At 39.3% G+C, this 21,968-nt stretch overlaps 1 protein-coding gene across 1 annotated transcript in view; it reads right to left on the bottom strand.

The window, feature by feature from the left end:
* MSH3 (mutS homolog 3) overlaps nucleotides 1–21,968 on the bottom strand; it is a 198,228-nt gene that overhangs the window by 34,560 nt on the left and 141,700 nt on the right. The window contains 1 exon segment of the mRNA XM_059175350.1: nucleotides 12,067–12,224. Coding sequence (XP_059031333.1) covers nucleotides 12,067–12,224 — 158 coding nt within the window.

Genomic DNA, 21,968 nt, shown 5'->3' with positions numbered 1-21,968 from the left:
AAAAGGCAAATACCTAAATAATAATTTCCAGGTGGTAGAATTGAAGGTGATTTAAATTTCCTCCTTTTTTTTTTTTAGCTTTTCTATTTTTAAATCTTGCACAGTGAACAAGCATTCCAGTGTAATTAGAAAATATGTTATTTTTAAAAATCACAAATGATACATTTAAGAACACTTTATTGTATCATTACTTTAAGACAAAGGAAAAAGAAAGTAATTACCAGGTTAAAGAAGCAGCTTTCTTCTAGCCATATCAAAAACACTTGATTAGCAGCAATAAAATTATTACAAAAGACAAGAAAAGTTTTTCTTTCATATAACTGTTTCTACTAACAGTTGCAATCACATCACACTACAGTATTTAAAATTAATTTATAAAAGTTGTAACACTGAACTGCATATATATATAACCAAGCAAAAAATACTGTTAGCAATTTTTCAATTTCAATGAAAACGTTGCTGAGAATCAAGACAATAATCCAGAAAAATGCCAAACTTGTGTTGGCTCTCATGAATCCATGTTCACTCGAAACATCTACAAACATAGGCAGGCCACTTATGAAGGACAGGGGCATTTTCCTATCAAAGGGAACCCAGGATATGCTGACTGGGCAAACTATTCTCTAACATATCTACTAGTCCGCTCTGTGGGAAAGTCCCAAGAATTTCAAAGGATAATAATGAAGAGAGCAAATGTTCTTTTCCAACCTTAACTGCATATGTTAAAACCACAAATAATTAAGGCCATCAAAAGAAAGACAAGATCAATCACTCATCAGGAATAAGATTAATCAGATTAATTAATTACTCAGATTAATTAATAAGATTAATAGAGGGGAACCTGACACAACCAGAGGGATGCATCCTTATAATTACACACACATTATGAGCTGAGGCAGACAAAATCACAATCTCTCTGATTTTGTTGTTCTCTTTGCAAAATTTTGGGAGTGGAAATTGAACAATGGCTCCTAAATCTGAATATGTTTCAGGGTCACTTGCAGAGGTTCTTAAATACAGAGTCTAAGAGTCTCCTTCATCACACCAATTACAACACTATATCCAAGGGATCTGTGTTTAAGGGAACTGCCTGGTCTCTGCATTTCAAACCAAACCAACTCCTCAGGTGACTGAAGTATTAAATTCACACAACCACTTCTTATCAAAAGATGAAGTGAGGCATCTCCTGTTTGGCAAACACAGCTGTGGGAACTAAATAAACAACAGAGATATTAATAGGCAACACTTCTGATGCCAACAGAATTCATAACAGCCTACTCATTTTGTAAAATATCACTTATCATGCGGTTTTTAGTGCTGGTATTTACTACCAACTGGAAAACATACACTGATTCAAGATGTTCTCTTTCTGCCCAAGGAGGATATATACATACATATATAAAATATATGAATATATATTAGAATATATACACATACAAGTATATATATAAATATATATCATATATATTTAATAGACTACAAATACTCCACAGTAGGTGGAGTATATACAACTCAATCAGTATTTGCTGAATTAAACCAGACTGTGCAAACAAATCAGTAATCATCCACACGGTCAAAAGCAAATATTCAAAATAAGTTAAGCATCTGAATGCCTATTATGCTCCAACTCTCTCTTAAAATAAGCACACTGTTGCCATTTTGAGTACACAGTTCCTGAAGTGAGGAGCTGAAACAGACTTTACTTGGGTAACAAGGCAAGAAAATTATTAACCAAGGGCCATTTAATGTAAATACCACTTTCTACCAACATTTAATTGACATAAATTATGCTGACAGAAGCCAATTGTTTTGCTTTTTTCAAGCCACATTTAATTCACTGCTTTTCTAAAACTTAATTAGCAAGTCTAAAAAGGTAAATGAGGTTTAAGTTTGCATTTATCAGGTTAATAAACAAGAGATCTTATATTCTGGTGATGCACTCAAACATGTTAATGATCCTTGGAAATATGTGTCTAGAAATATTTCATTGGTAAATACATATATCACAAAATACTGATATAAATATACTAATTAGAGCCACATGTATATGTTTGCCAAAATTCTACTATTAAAAATAATGTTCTTGTTCAGGAATAGGCTTATACAAGGTTACAACATTCAGTAAAAAATATTCCTAAAGCCTGTCTGTTCACAGCTTTTCACACATTCATTTATTCCTCTGACAGCACAGCACACGGCACAAAGTAGGCACTCAACTAGTATTTACAGAATGCATGAATTTAAACCCGGTGTCATAAATGTCCAGTCAATAAAACAAAAATAACCAACTTAAAGGTAAAAATTTGGAGCCAAGTGTTATGCATCTATCTCACTCTGCTAGATTTTCAGTACTTCTTCCACTGAGTCCAAACAGGATTTGCAATGATTTGAATAACAACAGACCTATTATGGAAGAATTACAAAGAATATGAAACTAAGATCATAAGCCATACAGTAGATCTTCATATTTAAGACAGCACATTTTACACAAGTGTTGAAAATGCTAATTTTGGGTCTCAGCGATTCCAACTTAATAGGTCTCTGATCAGGGATTAGAAAGTTTTAAACATTTGAAACAAGTTTCTCTCTGATTCTGATGCAACTGTTATAAGAACCATATTAGAGAAATAGTCCCATGTATGATAAGGGGAAAACTAAACTAAATCTGTTTCTGCACCTGAGCCTTGAATTTAGCTCTGGCTTTCCTGGCAGCCAAGACAAAAAGGAATTAAAGAAAGTAACCATCAGCTGATGAGAGGAGGCCTGGCAGTTTGTCAGAGAAGGCCAATAAAGTGCTTCAGATCTTTCTGTAAACAGGCAAAGCATGCACACAGAGGGAAAATAATCCCCTAGCATTAACAAAAAATGACTTCTCAGATGGCACTTCATGTACAAGACTGTAAATTAAAAAAAAGAAAATTTACTTACGAGCAATTTGGAAGACTATATAGAAACATCATCAAATGGGTATGTCTAATTTTCTTTTATTTTCTGCATTTATTTCTGAGACAGAGAGAGCATGTATGCACAGGTGAATACATGCCTGCACACCTGTACCAGTGGGGGAGGGGGACAGAAGGAGAGTGAGAGAGAGAACCCTAAGCAGGCTCATACCCAGTGCAGACGCAGACACCGGATGCAGGGCTCAATCTCATGACTGAGAGATCGTGACCTGAGCCAAAATCACAAGTCAGACTCTCAGCTACCCGAACCACCTAGATACCCCTAATTTAATGTTAAAGCACAAGTACAAACTTTTACATACTGCTGGCAGCCTCCCTGAAGAACAAGAAAGACACACATTCCTTACACTCCACAGTCCCACTCCTAGATAACAGCTGGGATTCAGAAAACTCATTCATGTGTACCAGAAGGATTCAAGACAAGTACCAGTACTACCTGCATTTGCAACAAATCTGAATCATGTTAAATATCAATCATGGAAAATGGATAAACTGTGGTAGGTGCATGTACAATGGAATATCCATAATAACAGAAAAATGAGTAAACTGGAATTACATGTATCCATATGGATGAATTTCATAAATACAATATTGGGGGAAAGGCCACTTGCAGAAGAAAACACAGTGTGATAACATACATATAAAGGGTAAGAGCATACCCAATAACTCTGTATGTTCTCAAAAACATACCTATGTAGTAAAACTAGAGACAAATGCATGGGATGACAACTACAGTCAGAAGGGCAGGTCCTCTAGATGGTGTGGAAAGGAAAAGAATTAGGGAGAATTGTGGGTTCAATAGTATTGGCCATGTTTTATTTCTTTAGCAGAGTGGTAGTTACCTGGGGCATTGTTATATGTCTGAATTATTTTACAATAAATAAATGAAAATATGAAGGCATACTATCATACCACATTCCAGTAAGGATCTAAGATATAAATGAATGTGGTCCAGGAAGACTCCTTTCCAACTGTAAAGGAAGAGAGGGTGAGGACAGAAGAAAAGACAGGGAACAGGATCTTTATACTAAAGTAGTGCATCCCAGATACAGTCCTCTGAGGTTAGAGACCCAGGAATCTCTGCACAGCAGATACCTTGCAGCCATTAAAACATGTGAGATTAATTAGCATGAACTGGTAGGGAAACATGTCCCCTACATATCTGGAAATAAAAGCAAGCTGCATAGCAGTAATGCTTAGTATAATACCTTTTATATAAAAGAAGATTTACATATACTTGCACATTTGTGGAAAGTTATACAGAGAACCATTAATAGTTGTTGACCTGGGCAGAAGACAAAAGTTCCACTCTATACTCTTTATACTGTCAGGCTGTTTTCATAATAAGCATTTACAATTTTTAAATTATCTTTTATAATTAAACAACTGAGCTCTCCAGCAAGGGTTTGGGGAAATGCTTCTCAACCTCAGCTGCACTTCAAAACCATCTGGACGCTTACATAACTCAACTTCTAGACCCCAGTCCAACTTAAAACCTCTAGGGTCCATGTATCACTGTTTTCTAAAAGCTCCATTACAAAAAAATCCAATGGGGGTACCTGGGTGCCTCAGTGGGTTAAATGTCAGACTCGTGATTTCAGCTCAGGTCATGATCTCAGGGTCGTGATCCCATCTGTCTCAGGCTCTGTGCTGGGCTTAGAGCCTGTTTTAAGAGTCTCTCTCCCCCTCTTCCTCTGCCCCTTACCACCCTTGTGTACACACATGCACTTTCTCTCTCTCTCTCTCTCAAAAAAAGTCTAAGGTACATTAAGGGTTCAAACTCATTGTTTTAGATGTTACATGTGCAAATGACAACGTGAGTTATGAAAATTAAAGACACCATCTTGTATAATGACCCAGACAAGAAAACCATCAATGTCTACAGGAGGAAAAACCATAGGCTGGGTTAAACACTTTTTTGAAAAGTAAGCTCTAATACACTGAATCACCTGGGGAGGTTTACCCTCAGAACCCCAAATTCCATTCCACTGAGTAGGGAAGAGAAATCTGCCCTGGAAAAAAGTGTTCCCAGACAGTGACCACATAAGCATTTCACTGGATTCCTACAAAACATCTCATTTTGATTGATACTGCCCTTAATTTGAGGTTGTATCTATGTTACGTATTTATTTCAGATGTTTAAAAATATTAATAAGCAGTAGGAAAGGGACGCCTGGGTGGCTCAGTTGGTTAAGCAGCTGCCTTCGGCTCAGGTCATGATCCCAGCGTCCTGGGATCGAGTCCCACATCGGGCTCCTTGCTCAGCAGGGAGCCTGCTTCTCCCTCTGCCTCTGCCTGCCATTCTGTCTGCCTGTGTTTGCTCTCTCCCCCTCTCTCTCTCTCTGATAAATAAATAAAATCTTTAAAAAAAAAAAAAAAAAAAAAAAAAATAAGCAGTAGGAAAGAACACTCACCATAATCCCATATCCCTTATGGTATTTTAGAATACAAGCCTTCTATTTCGATGATTTTCTCTGCATATATTTACATGTATAATTTCTCATACAAAAGTGGAATCATACTGAATGCCAGGCTTTGTAACCAGCTCTTTTTTTCATGTCTTATAACAAGGATATTCTTTCATGTAATATTTCCTCTGGATGGGCCCACCAGGACCAGGTAACTGTAAAATGTATCCCCAAGTAGCTGAAAGAGCAGACACCTGTGAAGGCGTTAATTCGGAATGAAAACTACTCTATGAAATCATCAATTCAGTGTTTGCAAGGTTTAAAGATTAGTTGGTGCAGTGACCAACGCAGTGACTGGTGATCAGTCCAGCTCCTTGAGGCTGCTCCTGGTTCAGGAGATGAAGGCACACCGTCACGCATGGAAGAGAAGAAGCTCACGTTCCATCCAAGCCCCTTCCAGGCCAGCCACTAGCTAGTCTTACTGTTACCATTTTCTAACACAATAAAAAGGTTTTTTTGAAGCTGTTTTCTTAAGTAATTTGTTTTTCTAGGCACTGTGAACTATTTTAACTGAACAAGCTTACCTTTGTGGAAACTCCACAACAGTGTTAGTCATTATGTGATAAATATTTTCAGATTCATTGCTGGCTCCATTTTAAGGCCTTGCCCTCATTTTTACTTACACTACTTGGACTACTTGGAATCTTCTGCAAACCAACACTTAACTCTTTTCTGGAAGATGACACGATAAATACAAATAAATAGGCAAGCAAATGAAGACACAGACACAATCACTTCTCCAGCAATGCCAAGATCTCACTGCACTGTAATGCCTCAGGCCTCCGTCTCCCTCACCTGTTTCTGGAGGGCAGGTCAAAAGGTTTCATTTGGCTTGGTATCCCTAAGTCCTAGCATCAAACCCTAGTACATGGTAAGGTTTTAAGAAAAACATGTGTTCAGTACCCTAGAGTTCTGGGCCTTCTCATTGAGAGAATGCTCAATATCCCAAGAGCCTATAGTTTGTGCTCACGAACATAGAAAGTAATGGCTGTCTTATGATGAGGCCTCCTTGCTGTGCTGCATGTTACCAGTTAAGATCAATTCCGAAATCAGATCCTTCTCCTGAATTTCCCAGTGTTACTGACAAGCACCACTATTCACTCCTTTTGGTCACTAGGCTTGATGCCTCCTTGCCTCGAGTTCAACTATCTCTCTTCATCTACTGTAGCTACCAGAGCCTGTCAGTTTTAACCCTGCAAACATCTCTCCTCTGTCCCTCATCCATTCCCATGTCTATTAGTCTAATTAAATTGCTCAGGATCTCTCAAAAAATTAGATCATGACATCATGCCTTTATATAGTCTGTCTTTCACAGAGTGGCCAGATGAATCCTCCTGGAACCTCAACTGTAACTCTGATCACATCACTTCCCTACTCCTACGTCTTCAAGGGTCCCCACTGCCTGTAGATTTAGCTTCCATGTGCTTGATCTTGAGTTAAAAGTCAATTCATTCAACAGCCCTGTTTTGTGTATGTACAAGTAGAGCAAGGTCCAGGTTCAGGGAAGGAAAAGAGAAATGTACAAAACATGAGACTCATCTTTCGGGAACAGATCACACAATAGCAGAGGCAGACCTGTACAGGAAGAGCTATAAAACTAAAAGTGGTAAGAGCTTTTTAAAAAAGGCAAAATACATGGATGATGGAAGTACAGAGATGAGAAAGATTAATTCTGGCTAGGGGAATCAAGGAAGGCTTCATGAAGGAGGTGGAATTTAAACAAAAAAAAAAAATTAGAAGAAGTATTTCTGATGCAGGAAATAGTAAAAACTAAAAAAAAGACAAATGAGAAAGCACATAATAGCTTCCTGGAATTCAGAAGGAAGTGCTGGGTTAACACACTGGTAGGGGAGGGAAAGAAACAGAAAACAAGACTGAAAAGTTTGCAGTCATCTGGGGGTTCCGGACTGACATGCCCAGAGACCTGTATTCACCGTTCGAGGTTTAGCAGAATGACCTGGTCATAGCTGTGCTCTGAGAGGCACCTCACAGAGGTGTGAAAACTCACTGGAGAGGAAGAAAGGAAGACTGGGAGAGCAGGGGACCAGTTTCTGCAATAATATGTAATAAGAAGTGGGGGCCGGGATTAGACCTGAAGCAGGAAAAAATGCACCACTGGCCAGAGTACATCCAGCAATTCCCGTAGGGGACAACGCCAACGACTCACACTTATTTTATCTGTTTCTTTCCTGCTGGACTGAGGAGCTTCTGGGTCCAGGTGACACAGTATGCATCTCAAGTTTCAGGGCCATTCCAGTTAGGCTGTGGTGTGTGGCACTGACAGCTTGTGGACCCACCACTACCCAAGCTTGGTGAGACTCATCTCAGGTACCACCCTTGTCCTTCCATATGTTCCTCAGTCAGAACACTGTGTGTCCTCCTCTGTGGCTTGTGTAGCCTCCAACATCAAGTCCATACTGCTCTCCCACTTCCAGGTTTTCTCCAACTCTCTACCTCATTACCTCCTAAACCCAGACACTGGGCCCCTTGCCATACTGCCAAATGGCCGGCCAACTTGCCTGTGTCCCCAGTCTCTTCTCCCCATGGGCACTCCCTCCCTTCCTCTCCAGTCCCTCCCCTGCAACCCTCTCGGAAATCACCTATTCTTTCCTTGCCTCCTCTGATACATACGGCAAGGATTCTCCTGCTTACCATTCTTACTTCTAGACTCTACCTTCTTGTAATAACAACAGCTCCTTTGAGGTTATACCGTTTGACCATGACATCCTCCCTTTGTCCATGTTGTCAGCTATTTAACTTCAAATCCCCCCACCACCACTCATCAAAGTTGTTAACATTTGGTGTATATTCTCCCCTCTGCCCCAAGAAACCTGCCAACGCTTCTGGAAGCTAAACCAACCAACACCACCTAGATCAAGCCTAGATCTCCTCTTAGCCGCTCTCCTCCTCTACTCTATCTCAGCCATCCAGCACCAGGGGCACATGCTGGACTTCAGCAGAGACATGAACTGTTTCGCCTCAAAAGCTGCCCATTCTGGCTCATGCAGCACATCCACCACAACTGCTCTTCCAGCCCCGCAGGACTCCAGCCCACCTACCACTGTGCTTTCCCTTGGGCCCTCTTCTCTGCTGACGTTCTATGGTCCATTATTCCCAATGTGCGCTTGCCGACCCTAATCTCTTTTTTTAGATTTAAAGATTTTATTTCTTTATCTGACTGAGAGAGAGAGAGAGAGAGACAGAGAGAGAGAGTAAGCACAAGCAGGGGGAGCAGCAGAGGAAGAGGGAGAAGCAGGCTCTTCACAAAGAAGGGAGCCCAAAGTGGGACTCGATCCTAGCCCCCTGGGATCATGACCTGAGCCCAAGGCAAATGCTTAACTGATGAAGACACCCAGGCTCCCACACTTGACAACTCTTTTTTTTTTTTTTTTTTAAAGATCTTATTTATTTATTTGACAGAGAGAGATCACAAGTAGGCAGAGAGGCAGGCAGAGAGAGAGAAGGGAAGCAGGCTCCCCACCGAGCAGAGAGCCCGACGCGGGACTCGATCCCAGGACCCCGAGACCATGACCCGAGCCGAAGGCAGAGGCTTCAACCCATCGAGCCACCCAGGCGCCCCTTGACAACTCTTATATACCCTCTACTCTTTCATTCACTTCTCTGGAAAAACTCCACCCTTGGAGGGGGTTGCAAAAAAGGGTGACACTCTAATTCTATCATTCCTTCTTCGCCTATTAGCTGGGGCACTTCTATAATGAGAAACTTCCTCTCGTCACCTATGTGGAAAGACAGAATTGTCTTGATTCTCTCTTTATTTTTTTATTTTCATTCTCCAAAGTGATTAATGATTTTTGTTATTATAAATATCATTAACTTATTTTAATATCCTCCAAGGTAATTGAAGCATTTTTTAAATCATAAATTTATGGATATAACATATCCCCTTGGATATTCCACTGAATCATGTTCAAGTCTACCATTCACGAACAAAACAAGCCATAAAGCTGGATCTCTCACCTCCTCCTCCCAGCCAAGCTGCCTGGCCACACCTGTATAGTCTATTTCTTGACCTCTGGCTCACTCCTTTACCGTCTGCCACCACTCCACCAAAACAGCTCTTGCTGGGGCACCTGGGTGGCACAGGTGGTTGGGCATCTGACAGCTGGTTTTGGCTCATGTCATAATCTCAAGGTCATGAGACTGAGCCCTGCACTGGGCTCCATGCTCAGTGCAAAGTCTGTGTGGGATTCTCTCTCCCTCTGTCCCTGCCACTCATGCTTTTTCTCTCTCTCTCTACAATAAACAAATCTTTTAAACAAACAAACAAAACAGCTCTTGCTAATGACCACCATTTTGTCAAGATCAAAGTTGACTTTTCTGGCTTCATTTCATCTGATTCATTTGACCACTCTGAGCTGCTGGCCACTTCCTTTCTCCTTGGAGGAGTCTTCTCCTGACAACGTAACATCCTGGTTTTTGTCCTCCTGTTGGTTTTTCTAGCTTATCATCTGACTCATCTATGCCATGTTGGCAGTCTTAAGGCTCAGCCTTAGGGCACTATTTTCTCCGCTATACTCTCTACTGAGAAGATCTCACCTATACCTAAGACTTTACTTATCGCTTATACAAAAATGTCTCATAGCAAATTTGTATCATTACCTTTCATCTCTCCCTCTGGACTCCATACACAACTGCCTAAACGACTGCTCTGTCTCTGCATATTTCTACTTACTACATATAAATGAAGTCGGGATCTATGGAAAAAAGAAAATCTCCCTCTTCCCGTAAATGCCAGAACAGAAACCATGGTTGTATCGTAGTCCCAATCATATAGTCATTATGTCATATAGTCATATATGTCATACAGTAGATGCTAAGTTAGTATGCGTTGGATGAATGAATAAATGAAAATGAATAAATACCCCCAAATTCCTGAAATTAGTGTGGCTTGTCCTTTTTCAGTAGGCTTATACTTGCTATCACTGAATGTTACTTTATATAAAGTATTAATATAAAGGGCACATGGCAGTCCCTATACACTGATAAGAAGTTTTAAAAACACACACATATATAATAAAGTTTAGCTGTTTTTATTATCATCACTGAATTCATTTTTTGTAGACATAAACCATTTTCTGATTACCTCTGAATCCATTCCCAAACACTTGTCTAACTCCATGAGGAAAGCTGGTCAAAAGCAAATTCTTACTTTCGGTTTCCCTTGCAATTACGGCCAAGACAGTGAGATATAAGTGGAAGTTTTCTGAGAGGCTTCTGAAAAGGTACTGATTTTCTGGAAATAAATAAAAGGTGTTGGGGGGAACTGTGGTATTCTTCCTTTTTCCTCATGTGATGTGATGTCTGGAGTCACAACAACTATCTTGCAACTATGAAAGAAAGGCCAACAAAACTGCAGAACCACTGAAGGAGCAGAAGCAGCAGTCCACCCCAAGTCTTCTCGTTATATGAGAAAAGTAAACTCTTCTTTTCTTTTCTATTACTTGTATCTAAAAACATCTGACATTCTGCTCACTAACAAGATTCTCTTTCAGACAAACCACCTTACTTTTTTAATCTTTTTCTTTGTGAATCTTCTAAAATCTTTTTGCTCTTTGTTAAATTTCTCTGTCCCTCTCCCTAACAGTGTAACTGAAATAAAATACCAAGTATATTTACATACACACAAACACATACTTTTTGTTTTTTTTACAAAATAGAAAATGACAATTTAAAAGTAAAGAAAGATTCCTTAAATTTCTTATACTGAGTTCATCTGCAAATATACAGAGATCAAAATAACATCTGCTTGGTGATATGCCATCAAAAAGAATTTAGGTCTCCTTGCTTTTCTCACTCAGACTAAAAACCAAACTCTAAGATAAAGTATTTTCATGTCTACTCAGGTGCATCAATATCAGCATGTGATATATTCTGATGTAATTCCAAAGTCAAGAATCATATAAATATGCAGCTAGACAAGAAATCAATTTATACACAAAGCTTAACTACACAATATAGACTATATTTAATTTTTCCAAAAAAGGAAATGCAAGAAGTATAATACTTAAGGAACTGATAAAGCTGAATAAATAGATTAAACTATGATTATCCTATTAGTAAGACCAGGATATTTCACCTGTATTCTTAATATGACATGCATTTAGATTTATAAAGGGTAAGACCCAGTTGGCTGTAGAGAATTTTCTTAGAGTAAAAAAAAAAGAGAGAGAGAGAGAGAGAATATAAATTAAATTATCTTGGGCCACTGCCCTTTTCAGTCTGTTTTCAGTCCCCTACCTATAAAACAAGGAGAGTGTGAACTGGTGTTCAGACTGTTCTCTGCACAGCCTATCCAGGCAAGTCTGCAAGCCTTCCACTCTGACTCAGGCAAAGCAGATCTGCTTTTATCTGTTTAAATATTCATCTTTTATATAAGATAAGATTTTTGTTAAAGAACTCAGGAACTAAAAATAACTTGAAAATTACTGGACAAAATGCTCTCCTTGGGCTCTTCTGATATTAATATTCATGATAAAATGATTTCTTTAAGCTCCAAAGCCTTAAATATTTTAAGAGCAAATCTATTCATCTAAATATGTACACAGAAAGTTCATGTGACAATGTGGGCTTGCTTTATTTTCAGAAATATATTCAAATAGAACTAATGTTTTTACCTCGTGAAAATGCCATCCACGATTCCAATTGTTGCTTCCTCTGCAGGAATGTAGGAGCCAATCTGAGCCATGATAGTAATCAATGCAACTTGTTTTATGTAGGAGCTCTTTCCACCCATGTTTGGTCCAGTGATTATCATTACTCTCTCTGAATCCCCCTAGAAAATTAAAAAGAAATTTTACTTGTTGTACCCAAAGGGCTTTTATGTAATATCTATAATTTATTCCATAAATGAGAATGCATTGGGCAAAAGATGGCTTTCTGGTATTTAAATACATTACTGATTAAGTATCACAAAGGGAAAGAGGACCTCTTTGTCTTCAACCTGAACCATGCTATTGCAGAAGAATTCTGAGCAATATACAGGATGGTTTCCACATATGAAAAAGGAAACCAGAAGCAACCTAAATGAGGTAACTACTACGGCTTTCTCATTAAACATTCATCAATCTGACTCTTTGTGAGTTTTTAATATTGCTTATATTTAAAATCTGTCAATTTCATTTATCCATCCTAAAACTGCACACATTATATAGCTAATTGCTCAAGGCCCTAATTTGAGTTTGTAGCACAAGAATTTTTTCAGTTCTAGATGGACGACTACTGAAGAGGTTTATAATGCCAAATTCTAGGTATTAGCTTTATCAGCATTTTTCACTGGCATTTCACCAGAGCATGTAAAGGAGGCAGAAAAGCGGGCACACCTGGGTGGCTCAATGGGTTAAGCCTCTGCCTTCGGCTCAGGTCTTGATCTCAGGGTCCTGGGATCAAGCCCCACATTGGGGTCTCGGTTCAGCAAGGAGCCTGCTTCCTCCTCTCTCTGCCTGCCTCTCTGCCTCCTTGTGATCTCTCTGTCAAATAAATAAATAAAATCTAAAAGAAAAAGTGGCAGAAAAGCTCAAACACTTACACTAATTTAACTTCTAGAACTTGCCTCTATTAACCAATTACAGTACTTGCCACATATAGACTTGTCCTAAGGGAAATTGTCCAGCAGGAGACCACTGCAGCAAGTGAGCCCGAGGCATCCATGTGCTGTGCTCTGTGAACCCACCATGCTGGGCAATACCTGCTTGGTCAAGAGTGGCCACTGTGTAACTCACCAAGAGTCTTAGAGATGGCCTCACATAAAAGGGCTTCTGGAACTAATCAAATAATCTCTTGGGAGTTTAAACTGAGTACCATGCACTGATTCAATCTGGAGGAAGACAGAACAAGGCCACAAAGCACTGGAGATCATGAGTAAGAAGTTATGAGGAAACAAAAGGAATGAAGAAAAATTACACAGAGCAGGAAGTAAAGGGATAGTTAGCAATGAAAAGGAAGAAAAAGCAGAGGAGAGGGGTGCCTGGGTGGCTCAGTAGGTTGCGCCTCTGCCTTTGGCTCTGGTCATGATCTCAGGGACCTGGGATCAAGCCCTGCATTGGGCTCTCTGCTCAGTGGGGAGCCTGCTTCCCTCTCTCTCTGCCTCCTTATAAATAAATAAAATCTTAAAAAAAAAAAAAAAAAAGCAGAGGAGAGCACAGAGTAGTTGAGAAATTTCATGCCAATAATGAGGGTCTCAAAGTTAAAATATCATGAACTCTTACTATTGAGGGGATAAAAAGAAAACCAGTTCCATCTCTAAAGTTGTCTTATATCCTAATTAACCAGACATTTCTAGACTCACTAAAGCCAAGCTGTACTAGAGATCTTGTTCTCCCTGTGATTCATTTCTCTTATGGTTACAGGTAGCTTTAAAATGAGGGTCACATGTCTCCATTACTTGAAGGAACTTGAATGAATCTATGTTTCTTGAAACGGAAAGAGCTTAGCACACTGAAAGCAAAGAGAGAAACTTTGCATGAGTAGAATGATGAAAATAATGATTAAAATAAAATTAATTCTTCTACAGAGATTTAAAAATAATAAGCCTAGGGGCGCCTGGGTGGCTCAGTGGGTTAAGCCGCTGCCTTCGGCTCAGGTCATGATCTCAGGGTCCTGGGATCGAGTCCCACATCGGGCTCTCTGCTCAGCAGGGGGCCTGCTTCCCTTCCTCTCTCTCTGTGATCTCTTCCCTTCCTCTCTCCTACTGTGATCTCTCTCTGTCAAATAAATAAATAAAATCTTTAAAAAAAATAAAATAATAATAAGCCTATTATAAATAGTCAAACTTGGGACCTACCCAAATATTTCAAAAATTTAAATAAAATGAGTTTTAAAATTGGCAAAAATGACACAAGAAATAGCTAATCTGAATAATCCTACATCTATTAAAGAAACTCATCTGTAATTAAAAGCCCTTCCACAAGAAAAACTCCAAACCCAGATAATTTCTCCACTGATTCTTGCAAACATGTAAGAAATAGCACTTATCTTATAAAACTCTTCTACAGAATAGAACAAGGGCAACTCTTACCAAAACACTTCAAAACTCCAACAGAATCTTGATAGCAAAAACCCAACAAGAACATTACAAAAAAAAAGAATTACAGGCCAATTTCATCCACAAAAATGTATGTAAAACTCCTTAGTATATTAATAAGCAAATCCAAAGCTATACAGACACTTAGAGTTTTTGAGGAGTATAGGGTTGGTTTAATATTCAAAGACCAATCAAAGTAATTTACCACATTAAAAGAATAAAGAAGACAAATCAGGTGATGATTTTCAAGGACACAGAGAAAGCATTTGATAAAATTCAGTATCCACTCATTTAAAAAAAAGGCATGAAAAGGAAATAAAAGGTACAATCTTTGGAAAGAAAATAATACATCTGTCATTAATCCTACAGATCATGATTATGTTTCCAGAAAATTTAAAGAAACCTATAAAAATTATTATAATCAATGAATTAAGCAAGATCTTTGGAAGTAAGGTCAGTATTCAAAAGTCAACTTTATTTCTAGACTTTAGCAATAAGTAGTTAAAAACAGAAAATTTACTGATAAAATTGACCACAGTATCAAAAAAACTCAAATACCTAGGAATAAATCTAACGAAATAAGCAAGATAGGGAAACACAAAAGACACAGCAAACTATAAAATATCTCTGAAAGAAATGAAAGAACACCTAAGTAAATGAAAGAATATACTATGTTCATGGACTGAAAAGCTCAATACTGTAATGTGACAATAAATAAATTCCTATGGTTCTGGCATAAAGACCCACAGTGGAATAAAGTAGAAACAGACTGGGGCACCTGGGCAGCTCAGCCAGTTGAGCATCTGATTTTTGACTTCAGCTCAGGTCATGATCTCGGGGTTGTGAGATTGAGCTCTGTGCACAGGGCTCTGCACTCAGCAGGGAGTCTGCTTGTCCCTCTCCCTCTGCTCCTCTCTCTGCTTGCACTCTCTCTCTCTCAATAAATAAAATTTTTAAGAAAAAAACACAAACAGATTGATGTGTATATAGTTACTTGATTTATGACAAAGGACACACTGCAGTACAGTACACAAAGGATGATCTTTTGATGATGGTGTTTGGTCAAAAGGATGTCCTTAAAGAAAAATAAGAAATCCTGACCCCTAACTTACATCATAAACAAAAATCAGTTTCAGGTACATTACAGCTTCGACAGACAAAAAACAAACAAACAAACAAACAAGATTATTAGACAATAATATATGATTTTGGGGTAGAGAAAGATTCTTTAAGAGATCACAAATCCTAATTAGCTATAAAGGAAGATTTAAAAATGGAAGTACATTGGGATTTTATTTATTTATTTATTTGATAGAAAGCACAAGCAGGGAGAGCAACAGGCAGAAAGAGAGGGAGAAGCAGGGTCCCCGCCAAGCAGGGAGCCCATTGTGGGACTCCATCCTGGAACTCCAGGATCATGACCTGAGCCAAAGGCAGTTGCTTAACCAACTGAGCACCCAGGTGCTCCCATTTGATTAAACACAAAATGAAAAGGCCTAAAATAAAGTAATACTCCTAGGCAGTAAAAACACCAAAGCAATGGAAAAATGGGCAAAGGACATGAACAGGATATTTATAGAAAAAGAAATACTCAAGGCCAAAAACACAGTCTTAATCAGGAAAAGGAAATTGCAGGATTGTTCAAGGGACCTATAAGCTATCTCTAACATTCAAATGAAGAAAACTGAACATTTCTGAAGGAATAATTTTTAAAAGACACTTTCAGAAAATTCATCATATTATCAAAAGGCTTAAGAGTCTACTTATGCGGCATGTTGGAAGTATATGGAGGGCAATGTGGAAAGGCCTAGTAAAGTTAAAGATTCTGTATTACTGGTCTACATGACCCAGCAATTCCTCTTCTAGGAGTCTACCCTAGAAAAATAAACAAGTACTCAGAAAGATATTTATATTCATTCTAGTACTGTTTGTATTCATAATAGGAAAAAAAAGGCAATCTAACTGTCTATCATTAGGAAAATGAAAAGATGTACTTTGTACAATTACAAAAACAATCATTTACAAAATAGCATATGACAGGTTCAGTGTGCCATATTTGTGTACACTTTAAAAATACACAAAATTATATATTGTTAAAATATAAATAAATAAAAGAACAAAAATATGCATAAGGATAACAAGTAACATGAGGATAATGGTTACCAGTGAGATAAGGAAGTGAAGGGGGAGGTCTGTAACACTTTATTTACTTTAAATATATCTAAAGTTCATATCACAGAAGGTCATTCTCTATGATATCTGAGTGAAGGATAAATGGGTATCTGCTATACTGTTTTCTATACTTTTTCACTTGTTTGAAATACCAGGTAGTTGAAAATTATTTAAATGAATTATTTTAAGATTTAATTATTTACTTCATAAATAATTGTCATGAACCATCAAATAACTCTTTACAAATCCCTTAACATATTTAGGAAAAATTTACACAGTTTCAAATGACATTTCTTTATTTGGATTTCCAGCATATTTACATAAAAATAGAACACCAGAAAAAAACTCTACATACTAGAAAGTAAAAAATGTAATACAAGGCAGAATAACCTACACAAGGGTTACAATGTGTCACGAGGGAGCCCTGAATGGTGAAGGTGTTGTTGGTGGAGCCGCCTCAAGTGGAATTACCAAACGCAGCAAGCAATGGGGGTGGGTGATGGAAGTGCAGACACAAAACAAATTTTTTAAAATAAGTAATTAGGAAAGCTACGAGGAAAAAAAAATATACCCTTTATCTTGTAGATACCTTATTTATTCCAATCACTTGAAAGATAAAAGGATTTATACTTATGGCTCAATTAGGTATCTTCTTCAAATGGGAATCAAAAATGTGAGAGGGTACTAAAATGTTAAGAGAGCTCTGCAGGTCTCCGTTTCCTAAATTCTAACGTGAGGGGGTTGAATTAAATGATTTCTCATCCTCAAATTCTATGACCCTCTGAAAAATAACATGTCCAAATTCAGGCATATGACAGTATGTGGCTCTGGGCTGAATCAAAGAGGGGAAGCTGTGGAATTCACTTGGAAAAATGGTACACAGTGACCCAGTCAGACATGCGGTCCCTTCTGTGGAAGTGGTCTTTCCAGGCCTATCCAGCATCTGAAGACTCCAGACAAGAACTCAGAAGATTTTAAGAAGTGAAACACTTTCAACTCAACTATCTGTAGGTAATAAAGTGTTGCTTTGCTAATAATCACTAATACTTATACCTGCAGTGGGAAATAAATTATATACTGGGCACACTCTAGTAAATACTAATGGGGAAAAAAGAGACTGTGAAGATTCAGGAGGTATTCTGAGATGCATAAATACCTCTTATCTGCATCTCTACTGCCACCATCCTGGTGGGCCACAGCAGCAGGTCCTGACTAGTCTCTCTGCTTCTCTGCCCACAGATCGTTCTCTACATTGCAGTCAGAGTGACTGCCTTAAAAATTAAAACAGAATTTGCCTCCTGCTAAAAGCCCTCAAATAGCTCCCCAGTGTTCTAATACTAAAGCCCCAACTCCTCACCATGACCTAAAGACCATGCCCGCCTGTGTGGCCTAATCTCCTCCCCCACTCCACACGTTACCTCAGCACTAGCCTGACTGGATTTGTGTTCTTCTTCCACCTGCTAAGCTCATTCCTGCCTTTGGGCCTTTCCATAGCTTGTTCCTTCCATCAGAGATGTTCTTCCCTGAGATTAGATCCTTTCCATCATTCAAGTCCAAACTCAAACATCAGCTCCCAGGAGAGACCTTTTCTGACCACTCAATCTACCTTAAGCCCCTCTAACCTATCATACACTATGCTGTTAGCCCATTTTTTTCTTTATACCTTTTATCCCTCTCTGTAATTTCCCTAATTTTCTTGTGTACTTAATGCCAATGTCACTGCTAGAAAGTTAAGTTCCCGGGGCGCCTGGGTGGCTCAGTGGGTTAAAGCCTCTGCCTTTGGCTCAAGCCATTATCCCAGAGTCCTGGGATTGAGCCCCTATCCACCTCTCTGCTCAGCGGGACCCTGCTTCCTCCTCTCTCTCTGCTTCTGTGCCTTCTTGTGATCTCTATCTGTCAAATAAATAAATAAAATCTTTAAAAAGAAAAAAAAAAAAAAGGAAAGGAAGTTCCCATCTTACTTCCCATCCCCACTGACTACAAGGTCTGACAAAAAAATGGCACTTAATAAATACTGGTGAAAGGCACCATGACAGGGATATTCACCACCCTTACAGAGGAAAAAATCATCTGCATTCTCTCTAGAATTAGTCAGGAATATGTGACTCCCTTTCCTCTATAGTCCCTAAGATGACAGGGTAAGTGAGGAAATGATCAAGAATCTCACGTGTGCATCTACCTCCCAGCACAGGCTTTTGTATCAGAGGCACCACACATCAGAAGGTCCCAGATGTGAAAAACCCATTAAATCTATCTGGAAAACCAGCGAGGAGAAGTAAGCATTCCAACGGAGTAGCCAGAAGCCGAGAGCTGGCAAAAACCAAGTTTTAACCCATTCTGGAGCCTACTGAATTTCCCAGGGATGCATTCAACTAGACAGTTGAGACGGTGTCCACACCTGTGCAAGGCATGGAGCATGATGCTGCACATAGAGCAAGTTCTCAAGAAGACACAGAGGGGGCACTTGGGTGGCTCAGTTGGGTGGACATCTGGCTTTGGCTCAGGTCATGATCCCAGGGTTCTGGGATGGAGTCCTACACTGGGCTCCCTGGTTAGCAGGAGCCTGCTTCACCTTCTCTCTCTGTGCTCTCACTCCCAAATAAATAAATAAAATCTCAAAAAAAAAAAAAAAGAAAAGAAAAGAAAAGAAAACACAGATCGATGGATGGGTGGTGAATGACAATAAACCAACACTGAAGTATTGTACCAAGGGGACTATTTCTGGAGTGTATCTATGGTCTGGCCTGAGTAAACCTTTGAGGAAGCTAGAGATCAATCTTTAAAGTTTCTGCCTTAGTACTGCTGATGTCACCAGTGACAGCACTAGTCAATAAAATCTTAGTATTCTGTATCAAGAATCAAACACGGACTCTAAACCAGTAAGTTTTGAGATAAGTAATCAATTTCCACAAAGAACGCTGTCATCTGTGTAAAGAAAAGAGAAGTGGAGATGAAAACTAGAAGGCAATTGTTAAGGTATCATAAGAAAATCACAGCTAGCACGTGCCACGAGTAACTGTGCTAATGACTAGGTAGGCATCACCTCATTCTGTTCTCACAATGGCCTCACAGGGTCATACAATTACTACTACATTCCCATGTTACAGGCGAGGAAACAGGCCTGGGGAGTCTAAGGACCTTGCCCAGTAATGTGGAGCTACCAAGTAGCTGAACAGGGATAGTAAGCAAAGATCATCCCCGTGACAGATGTCTCACAGGGCCTCCCTTCTCAATGACAGGCAGACACATTCACTGCCAGATACAAGGGCTGCTCTAGCGCAGGGCCAGCAACCCTGGGTCTATTGTTGGGTACACTGTGATGACGGTCAGTCAGAATGCCCCTGAAGTCAGGAGATGCACTGCAAAAATAAAATAAAATGAAAGGAAACAATAAAATTGTCACATGTTAATTTCAAATACTTGGGCATCAGTTAATTTTCTACAAGAAAGGTTTCCTTCCTTGACAGGTACAGATATTGACATCGATCTTCAAAAAAGACTCGTGGCAGAACTATTTTTATAATAGTTGCAGACTGCTGAAAAAGTTTGGCAGTTTTAAAGTGTTTTATTCCCTGAACATGTCAATCAGTAACAGGTTACAGTGAGAAACTCCCTAGTGAAAGCCTCCTCCAGATAAGCTCTTAGCCAAATCCTTGCACTTTTAACCCAAGGGGATCTACAAACAGAAAGGGGGATAATGAAGTTGGAGAGGAGCACAGGCTGTATGCTGACATGCTAAGGAAAGGGTCCAGACCCTTCTGATGCCTGGATGCTGTCCAATTTATATTCCACAGAGAGCTAGTTGTTACTCAACCTAAACCCTCATTCTGTGGATGAAGAAACTGAAGAGTACAGTGGTCTATCCAAGATGATAATAAAATAACAGCTAACCAAGGTATGAATTTACACCTCTAATCAACTCCCCCACTACCTTTGTGTACCAACGAGTGATATGGGATGAGTTTTAAAAACAGAACAAAGAAAGTGCTAGGATAAAAAAGAGATTATTTCTGGCCAGAGTAATGGTGAAAGAACCGAGAAGGCAGTAATATCTTTTCGCTCATGAGGGATGAGTAGGAGTTCCATCAATGGAGATGGGTTATAGACAGGAAGACAGAAGAAGGAACATTCTGGGCAGAGATAGCAATATAGGTCAGAACACTTTAAAAAATAAGCAGTTATCATACAAAATATCCTTTTTTTTTTTTTTTTTTTAGAATTTATTTATTTATTTGACAGAAAGAGATCACAAGTAGGCAGAGAGGCAGGCAGAGAGAGAGAGAGGAGGAAGCAGGCTCCCCGCCAAGCAGAGATCCCGATGCGGGACTCGATCCCAGGACCCTGGGATCACGACCCGAGCCGAAGGCAGTGGCCTAACCCATTGAGCCACCCAGGCGCCCCCAAAATATCCTTATCTCACTGTGTCAGAAGCAGGAAGAAATGGGCACCTGAAGTAAGAAAGAAGTAACAAAAAACAATGTTAAAATGCCATTGGTGGGGCACCTGGGTGGCTCAGTATGTTAAGCCTCTGCCTTTAGCTCAGGTCATGATCTCAGGGTCCTGGGATCAAGCCCTGCATCCCGCTCTCTGCTCAGCAGCGAGCCTGCTTCCTCCTCTCTCTCTGCCTGTCTCTCTGCCTACTTGTGATCTGTCAAATAAATAAATAAAATCTTTAAAAAAAATGCCACTGGTGTTTCCTCAGTTTTTTAACAATGTGATCCCATGATCATCCTATGTGAAAAATACATTTATAGCAAAATCTATGCAAATAATCCAGGCATAGAATTAAATTAAACCTAATACTCAGACATATTTTTATGGGATGCATTATTGTTAGTCTATTTGGTAATTAAGTACAAAGAGTCAACTGCTTATGAATACAAATACAAGGAGTCTTACTTTTATATAGCCAAACCAAGCATTTCTGGGGTAGCTAGAAGACTCTGTCAGGGAGAAGGGAGGAAATGGGAAGCTGGTGATCCTTGGTCCCCTCTTGTACTCCTTCATCTTTACCAGTTTCAAGCATCATTCATGTAACAAATGTGTGAGCACCTACTATGTGCCACACATGGCCAGGCACTGAGGTGCTTAAAGCCCCTTCTTGATCTCAGGAGAAGGAACTGTGACCAGGGTTCCAGTGTCCACCCAGTCCCACTCCACAAGAGCTGGGCTGTGGACTTCCCTTGGGCCACAAAAATCTACCAGGTTCAAGTACTTCCTGGGAAACTTCTTGCTTTGCACATTCAACTCATTTTCTTCCCTTCCACAAATTGAGAAGCTACCAACCACAATTTTCCCACTCTCTCTTCCAATAAGGGGAATTTA

The sequence above is a fragment of the Mustela lutreola genome, chromosome 5, assembly GCF_030435805.1.
Source record: "Mustela lutreola isolate mMusLut2 chromosome 5, mMusLut2.pri, whole genome shotgun sequence".
NCBI lineage: Eukaryota > Metazoa > Chordata > Mammalia > Carnivora > Mustelidae > Mustela > Mustela lutreola.
The sequence above is the reverse complement of the archived record's forward strand: the minus strand, read 5'-3'. Positions and strand labels throughout refer to the sequence as shown.